The sequence below is a fragment of the Protopterus annectens genome, chromosome 15.part0 (genome assembly GCF_019279795.1).
Source record: "Protopterus annectens isolate FY-2018-M chromosome 15.part0, PAN1.0, whole genome shotgun sequence".
Lineage (NCBI taxonomy): Eukaryota > Metazoa > Chordata > Ceratodontiformes > Protopteridae > Protopterus > Protopterus annectens.
This window is the reverse complement of record NC_056749.1, coordinates 201,476,173-201,484,877: the sequence shown is the minus strand read 5'-3', so window position 1 is coordinate 201,484,877 and position 8,705 is coordinate 201,476,173. Positions and strand designations below refer to the sequence as shown.

At 41.8% G+C, this 8,705-nt stretch overlaps 1 protein-coding gene across 1 annotated transcript in view; it reads left to right on the top strand.

The window, feature by feature from the left end:
* The window catches only part of MSN (moesin), a 580,418-nt gene that overhangs the window by 449,434 nt on the left and 122,279 nt on the right, over positions 1–8,705 (top strand). The window contains exon 11 of the mRNA XM_044057701.1: positions 164–256. Coding sequence (XP_043913636.1) covers positions 164–256 — 93 coding nt within the window. The remainder of the gene's footprint in view (positions 1–163; positions 257–8,705) is intronic.

Sequence of the window (8,705 nt, the reverse complement as noted above, 5' to 3'; positions counted from 1 at the left end):
AAATTTTTGGTATGTCTCAATTTCTTTTGTAGCTGTGCTGCCACTGTGTAGCCTTTTGCTTGGCTGATTTCCCTGAAGGATGGACAGCTTTTAGGATGTAGTCTTATTTGCTTGGCAGGACAAAATATACAAGCTCACACGTTTTCCTCCCTCATTTTTTTAGGCTGCTGAATTAGCAGAATTGAGCTTGGCAATTAATCATTTGGAAGAATCTAAGAAAAAGAAAGAGGACGAGGCTGCTGAATGGCAGGAGAAGGTACGCTATTAAAAAAAAATAAAATGTATTCATTTTGCATTATGTCCTGTTTTCCCTAGGATATGTAGGTGGGCATTTCTATACATACTTCTCTGGTAACTGGGTGTTGTCACTAGCCGTAGACATCGCTGGCGGTTGGAAGCCTGTGGCACATTTCAGCTGTGCTGCAATTTAGTCCATTATCCATGAAGGCAACACAGTGCCTCAACTAGGAGACTTGCTTTACTTCTGTTGTATAAATTCGAGGACTTAAAGAAAACAGCGTAGTGTTAAGAATTTATAAAGATAATAAGGGACAAACTCTGGGCATCAGTGTAGAGTGCAATTGTTGGTACTGTGGGTTCTATAGCTTATGTTTAGATGACAATACTGGTTTGAAGGATTTACTGTGGTGGTGCTGTGGTGGCGTTATCGCCTCACAGTAAGACATCCGGTTTGATTCTCTGCTAAAAAGCGTCTTCTGTGTGGAGTCGTGTGTGAATGGGCGTTCCTTCGTTGAAGGTTATGCGTCAGAGCTAGCAACTCGGCACGTAAAAATCTACTGCCAGTCAGCTGACTGGAGTTCTGCTGTGGCGACCCCTAACCGGGAAAAGCCGAAAGACACAACTGGTTTGGAGGATTTGTATATCTGGTTACCTTGACCAGATCCTCCTTTTATAGAATTGAATGATACTGATTGAAGCCTGCAGTCAAAGAAGGGGTGCTAAATATATTTTGGGGAGGTGGGCATTGGTATCTTCCTTGTGTATCTTCCTTGTGTATCCCAGAGATTAACTACAGATCAGTAAAATCTTACATTTTGTAGTGATTGACTTTGTTGCATCAGTAATGGTCAACTGGGATTGTCGCGTGTAGTAAGTGAAGCTACAGATTTTGTCCTGCGGCATCACTTTTTGGACACTGATATTTTTTTATCTGTGGACTAGACTGATTTGTGCATCAGTGTTGCCTATCCTTACCCCCCCCCCCCCCCCCAGACAGCTTTGACTGGGACATTTAACATTCAGTTTAAGATGGCCAGATTTAGCAGCAAAATTCTGTCATACATGTTGATGACCCAGTGCTGTATGAATTGTGATTCAGGAGACCTTTTGGGTAGTTTTTGAAATATGTTGAAGATTAATTTGGCTAAATTATGTTCTGTGCATCTTTCTTTCAAAGATGTTAACTTCCCTCATATCTTTACTGTTCTTGAAAGCAAAGTAGATTTTTTGCTGATTTTTAGAGAAGGCCCTCAAGCAGTGTAATGAGTTACTTCTGTATCTGAATCGCATGTCAAGTTCTCTTGCACTGTTTAGTGTTGACTGGTCCATAACCTAAGGAATGAAGTCTGTTCTTCAGTTTGAAACAGGCATGTGCATATTCTCTGTAAATGTAAAGCAAGAGGCTGTCTTGACACTTGTTTTTGAAAATGGTTGTTCTTGTATGTATACAAGACTGTGTAAATCTGTCATGACTGTCATTCAGAATTGGTCAGTATGGGCAAGTACCAACTTCCTTTCTGGTAAATTAAGTCTTGATATCACCAAGGAGCCTTCTGTAGTGGCAGAAGACAGCCATTTGTATAGTCATTTAGGTCAACATTGTTTGGATGGCTGAGTGAATTGAATCACCTGTCACTGAATGACTTACTGGAAAAACTTGCAAAAAGGTTTACTAGTTAAAATGGTAAACTTTTTTAAGTGGATAAATGGTTCGTGTGTCTTAAGAGCCTGGGTGGTGAAGTCCCATTCCCTGAAAAGTGAAAAGAAAGGATAGGGCTTTGTTGCATTCGCAGTTCACACATTTAATCCAGTCATTTATTTTTCTGTTCAGGTCAGTCAGTGGCCTGCAATTCAGCCATTCTTTGAGATTGTTCATGCACTGCTTTACCTTTTGCAACTTCATGCGACTGAAGTGCAGCAGTTCTTTTAATTTCAAAAATATCACACTACAGTTGTAAAGCACTTTACAGGTGTCTGAGATATGGATAAAAATTGGAGTCTTTATATAAAGATAAACTCTGGCTATATGGAAAACAAACATATCTTCACTGTAGAACTAGAAGTTGTGATTCTCATATATCTGACATAATGCAGATACAATTGCCGTTTGAAGGATGCAAAAGTTTAATGATGGGGCCAATATAAAAAAAAGTAGAGTAAACCTTGCCCCCCCCCCAAAAAAAAAAAAAAAACAAAAGTTAAGGCCACAAGTAAGAATTCTTGACTAATGGGCTTTAGGCATAGAGGATTTTTCTAAGAGATTAAAATGTCTGACTACCCTTCAGCAATAAAAATGACTGACATTAACAGCAACAGATCTGGAGTGGCATTTATTTGGTGTTGAAGGTTTCAGTCTGCGTAATAAGGTGAGCTGTGACGTGCATAGCTGTACTACTGGAATCTCTGACACCTGTCAGAAGTTCAGGGATGTCATCTTGATTTAGTTGGTACAATTGAAAATCATACTGTCCAGTTGAGTCTGTTAGCAGCTGCTTGAACGACTGTCCAGATCTTAAACTGCCATAAGGGGTCTTTCAGATTCAGCTGGAGCACATTTTTTTAAATTGGTAGTCTTCACATTGTAGAAAGAAAATGTAGAGTGTTTTTCTACTTCATGAGGACAGCAGTCCTTCCATCTAGAAAATGTTTTTGTTTTTATTTTACAATCAAAGTACAGCCTTTTTGAAAAGTTTTTTGTGCTGGGTTTGTCTCTTTCCAAAGTGCTGCCATTAGAGTGTTTCTTGCACTGTAAAGCATTATCTAGCAAAGTGCCGCCAGTGTGGAGAAGTTTGTGTGCCATGTACTATTTATTCGCAAAGTGCAGTTACTTCAGAATGTTACTCTGAGCTTCTGCCCAGTTCATTTGCACAGTGCAGTTATTTTGAAATATTTCTAAAAATAATTGACCAGTACAGTAATTTCAAGAGTTGTACAGTGCCCAAGAGAAGTTAATTTGTCAGAGGTTTGTGCTGTTGGGCATAGTTAAGAATACTGGCAGAAATTTCTGGCATGTGTGTGTATGTTCATGCATATTTGCAGATTCCTTCACTGCTATGTGTTAATGTGGCAGACTGATTTTGAAAGCCCTCACCACTTGTATTTTATCAGATTATTGCAGAGAATTGGAGAATATTTGAGAGATTGTGCTATTTTTATACAAGCAGTTTATTCCGAGAAAGACGCACACACCAGGGCATTCATTTTGCTAAATTTAGGTGGGTCAGAGGCTGTTGAAAGAGAGCGTTCATTTGTGTATGTACCAGCAGTATATGAGGGAGAAGGTGAAACCCACAGTGTTGTACAGGCTGAATCCAGGGAAGACCCCAAGTGTTTGAAGCACAAATTGAGAAATGTGTAATCCCCAGATAACTATTACATTAGAGAGGCATTGTTTTTACACAATATCAGAAACCAGGGAGACTTTTGTAGCTTAGTTCACTGACATGAGGAACAAAGCTAAAATGTGTTTTGGTGACTTAAAACATGAGTTGATGAATGACAGGGTTGTGTGTGGTGTTAATAGTGCTGATGAGAGAGATTTTGCTTTGTGACAATTATTTAACTCTAAGCAAAGCTATTGAGATTTGTCAAATCCATAAAGTCACAAGGGGGCGCACAAGCTTGCAAGTGATAAAAGCATGGTTTTAGGAGGCTCCAGAGCAAGTGTAGACAGCATGCAACACATGGCAAACAGAAGCAGGCCTAAGCACATGGCAGCCACAACCCCTGAGGGTTCCCCGAGGAAACCATGTAGTTTTCCAGCAGGTTCTAAGACTAGGTCAGTTAAAGGAGCATGCTCATTGCAGTATCACCATGACTCAGCAAAATACAAATCTAGCTTTATAGTTAACTGTTGCAGTTGTGGTGCCAGTCACGAGTCTGAGAAAAATGCTTGGCATTTGGTCAGCAATGCCACAAGTGTAAGAAATGGAACCATTTTCAAAAGTTTTACAAATCAAGTCAACCTCACACCGTTGTAAAGAAGGGTTACTCAAAGCAAGTTGATCATATTGAGAGCTGCACTTCTCTACTCTAGGTAGATGGTGCATCAGTAATTGGTAAAAAGGTTAAGTATATTTTTTGCGCTTTGTTCAGGGTTCTGCACTGTCTTTGTTTTTGCTTGACTTAATTGTTTATGTATTTGCTGGCATTGTGTTTTCATCTGTGGTGAAACTTTTTTTTTTTTCTCCCATCCTATTGTGTTAAAGTTGGTGGCTCTTGCAGTTGCCCGCCCCTACTGTAAATTTGATCTGGGACACTATTCCCAGTCCCATCTCATTCTACCTAATACAGAAATCATTTGCAAAGGCCAAACCCATTAGTCCCTTAACCTTAAACTATTTTCTGTTCCTGCTCTCTCTCCCTTTCCACTTTATATAAAAAAGATACTTTATTCAGCTGCTTGTTTTTCTAATTTTTCTTCCTACTCATGCGTTACTCCATCTTGCTTTGCTTTTTCCTGCTACTTGTTGCCTGTTTTCTAAAATGTTCAACTGCATCTTTTCTGTTGCATTTATTACTGCTTGTTTATAGACGGTCTAAAATAAGTGGTGTTCTAAGCTTAGTTTTGGTTTAAGCACTTGGGCTTTAGGTCCACCCCTTAGCTCTCCCTGGCCTTTCTCTGTCAGATTCTGACAAGTATGGATGGACAATTTTCTATAGTTTCTCTTGCCAGTCTGGTTGATATGAGCATTCTGAGACAGTATAGCAACTGCTTCATGTACATGGACAACCATCTACTACTACCACCTAGGAGCACAATTTGAGAGATGCAATTACGTTAGGAACCTAGAGTCCAAGCTGTCTTCCCCCTCAAGACAGTATATCTGGCACTGAAAAGGTTGTCAGCACAATCATTACACCTCAGACACCACCCACATCTACATATGTGGTGGTCCTACGCATAAACATACCCAAACAAAGGAGACAGAGGCAAAAACACCATCTCCACAGCCCAACATACCACATACTACGCATAGTCCACACACCTCTGCCTCTCAACCACTAAGGCTTCACCGTAAACCCAACATATTGGTCATAGACTTCATTGTGAGACGCACCAATGTGCCTGTCATCAGGGTGGGTATGGATAAAGTCATGGTTAGTTTGTCAGGCGCCAGAATCCACCATACCACACAGTGCCAGAATTCACCATACCACACACGCACTCAAGTCTTTCAGCAAGTATTTTATTTATTTATTTTACATTTGTTAACCGGGAAATTCCGACTGGACCAGGTCCATTTTCAGTGGAGGCCCGGGGAGAAAAGCTCCAACATCAAGTTATACAAATACAGTACATCCAGCATAATACACAAAACAGGTTACATCATGTATGCTGAGCATAGTAATATAACAAGAATTAATAAAAACACTCCAGGTAAAAGATATAGAACATGGGTAAAAAGTACTGACTCTGTCATAGTCCATGTTGGTGTGAATGACTTGGTGTACCTTTCTGGACTATATGGAGAGAAACATGATTGAGCTTCACTGATGGTGTCCCAAGCAGGTATGTCCCTAGCCTTAAGCAGCATTCTGTCGTCACCCAGAATGATGCCTCAATAAAAACAGAAATTGTTTGACTTTATCAGTTGGCTTAGTGTTTGGTGTCACTGCAAGAGGATCCTGACAGCCTGGGAAGATAGGATAGACAGACCGTGATTCTTTGCCAGAGATGGACTGTATCTGTTACACCTGGGCTTCAGACTTCTGGCAAAGGCTCTTGCCTACACTGTAGTGCCTTTTTTTGAGGAAAAGTGATGAGGTTAAAACTACCAACATAAAAATTTCAGCAAACCACAAAGGTCATGTTGCTAAACGCTAGGAGTCTTAACATGACACTGTACTCATTGCAAGCATTCCTAACCCTGAAAAATGCTGACATCTGTGCAATCAAAGAAACCCGGTTCAAAGCTGCAGAGAGTACCCCAGCCTTACTTGGTTACTCATCCTGTCATACATTCATACCCCAGACTGTGGGCAGTAAAGCCAAAAGGGTGGCGTTTCAATATACATTAGACATGCACACCATCAGACTGGTCGAACAGTATGACGCACAGGTGACACTCCAGGTGCAGTTAACCATTGGCCCCTATTCAAATCATAGCTAGCTACCAGCCCCTGAATCTGACTAAAGATGTCCAATCCACCTATTTGGACCTGTTTGAATCTATAAAGATTCAACCTTGATCCTGGGTGACTTTAACTTCCCAAACCTAGACTTGGAAGTACTACTCATCCCAGAAAACAAATGCCCAGAGATTCCTTGATTTTTGTTTATGCAAATGCCTTGGAACAACTAGTTGCTATACCCACAAGAAGTGATAATATCTTGGACTTGGTATTAACCAACATGAATAACCACTGCAGCATCTCTATAGTATCATCCTGCCTGTTAAGATCCGGCCACAAAGTGATCAATTTTGAAGTCTGTCTCCCCCAACCCCCCTCTAGCTAGGATCAGACGTAAAATCTTCTCAAAAACCAATTACAGCCTCCTGATGGATGGTATAAACAGCTTCACAGCCCCCTCCCTTTCTGTAGGAACTAGCACCAATATCCATAACTGCACCAAAGCACTATTCAAGCATTTTATATAGATGCATCCAGTCGGGAATACCCGACAGGACTAAATCATCCTCTGCAAGGAAGAGTAAACCTGTCTGGTGGGAATCTGCAATAAATAAACTCTAACAAAAGGAAAACCTTGCTGACCAAGGAGTGGGTGTCCTTAGCCTAAACAAGCAAATAAGAGCACTAGTGAAATCCTCCATAGAAAACAGAGTCCAAATTCACCACCTCTACTAGACAATTATAAGGCCTTCTTCACATATGTCTGCAACCTCAAAGGAAACACTCAGATCTGTTCAGAACTAGTGGTCAAGGACACCACATATACAAATGCTGTAGATACAGCAAACTTGCTGGGTGACCGATTCAGTGAAAACTTTACCTCTGCCCCCTCCCCCAGTCAGTAAATCAGGACATCCTCATTACCTGCCCCCTTCCCCTTATATTTAGGGAACAGGTCATCACTGCTCTCTCAAAGGCAAAAAATACAGCCTGGGACCCGATAACTTCTCAGGCTGCATCCTGCAGGAACTTGCAGCACCATTAGGCACCCTAGTCAACCAAAGCCTGAGTACTGCCTTTGTCCCAGCTGAGTGGAGGGCAGCCATGGTCATCCCTTTACACAAAAGTGGAGCGTCCACCGATCCGGGAAATTATAGACCCATCAGCCTAACTAGCCTGATCTGCAAGGCCATGGAATGGATTATCATGGACCTCATTAACTAGGACATTGGCAACCTCCAAACACTTGATCCCACACAGTTTGGCTTCGTCAAGGGGAGGTCATGTCTGCTAAATTTAGTCGATTACTTTGAGATCGTCACCAAAGTCATGGACGAGGGGAAGACTGTGCACACTGCCTACCTTGACCTGGCCAAAGCCTTTGACACTGTTCCCCACTCTAGCATAATAGATGCGCTCTCATCTAGGCATCAATCCATATGTTAAAAGATGGGTAGTAAACTGGCTCACTGATAGAACCCACGTAGTCAAAATAGGGGAAGCCACCTCAAGCAGTAGACCAGTAACAAGTGGCATACTCCAGGGTTTGGTCTTGGGGCCTCTGTTATTTGGGATATAATTTTCTGAGGTGCAGGCCAAAACCAGTGGGCTATGGCTGACAGTTCGCAGATGACTGCAAGCTGGGTGCTGTCATCAATTCCCCTAATGATGTGGACATCCTACAAGAGGGTCCCACTCAAATGACTGGTGCCAGAAACATTACCTCAAGCTGAATACCAAAAAATGCATCCTTGTCCCTTTGGGGAGAATGATGTCCCCACAAATTGTCACATTAATGTCCTAAGCACTCTGTCAGTCATGAGGGATTTGGGCACCCAGGTTGACAGCAACCTGACTTATGACCACCATGTTTCTTCCGTTGTATGGAAAACCTTTTACATGGCCCACCTCCATAAGTAAGGGTATCTCATCCAGGGACAAAGGAGGTCATAACATCTGTGTATTCTTCCCTTAGAAGGCTGCTCTTGAATAAAACACCCCTTTTGGCATGTACCTCACAAAGCACGTACCTCACAAAGCACATGCAGCAGATGGAGAGACCACAGAGGTTCCTCACCAGGAGAATCCAGGGCTTCAAACATCTACCATACACAGATGGGCTAAAAGCTCTATCCCTCTACTTGGTTTCATACAGACTCCTCAGAGGACCTCTGTCTGGCATACAAGGTAATCATGGACTCAACCTTGATGGGGACTACTTCATATCTGCAAGTCAAGCTCTACTCGAATAACTAGCACGCGCGGCCTCAACCTGATGTTTGACATCAACAGGAATTGTTGGCGGGACAGATTTGTTCCCAGAGACTCCCCATCTATGGACTAGACAACTCCTCCACATCAAGCATAGTACCTCTTTACCACTTTTTAAG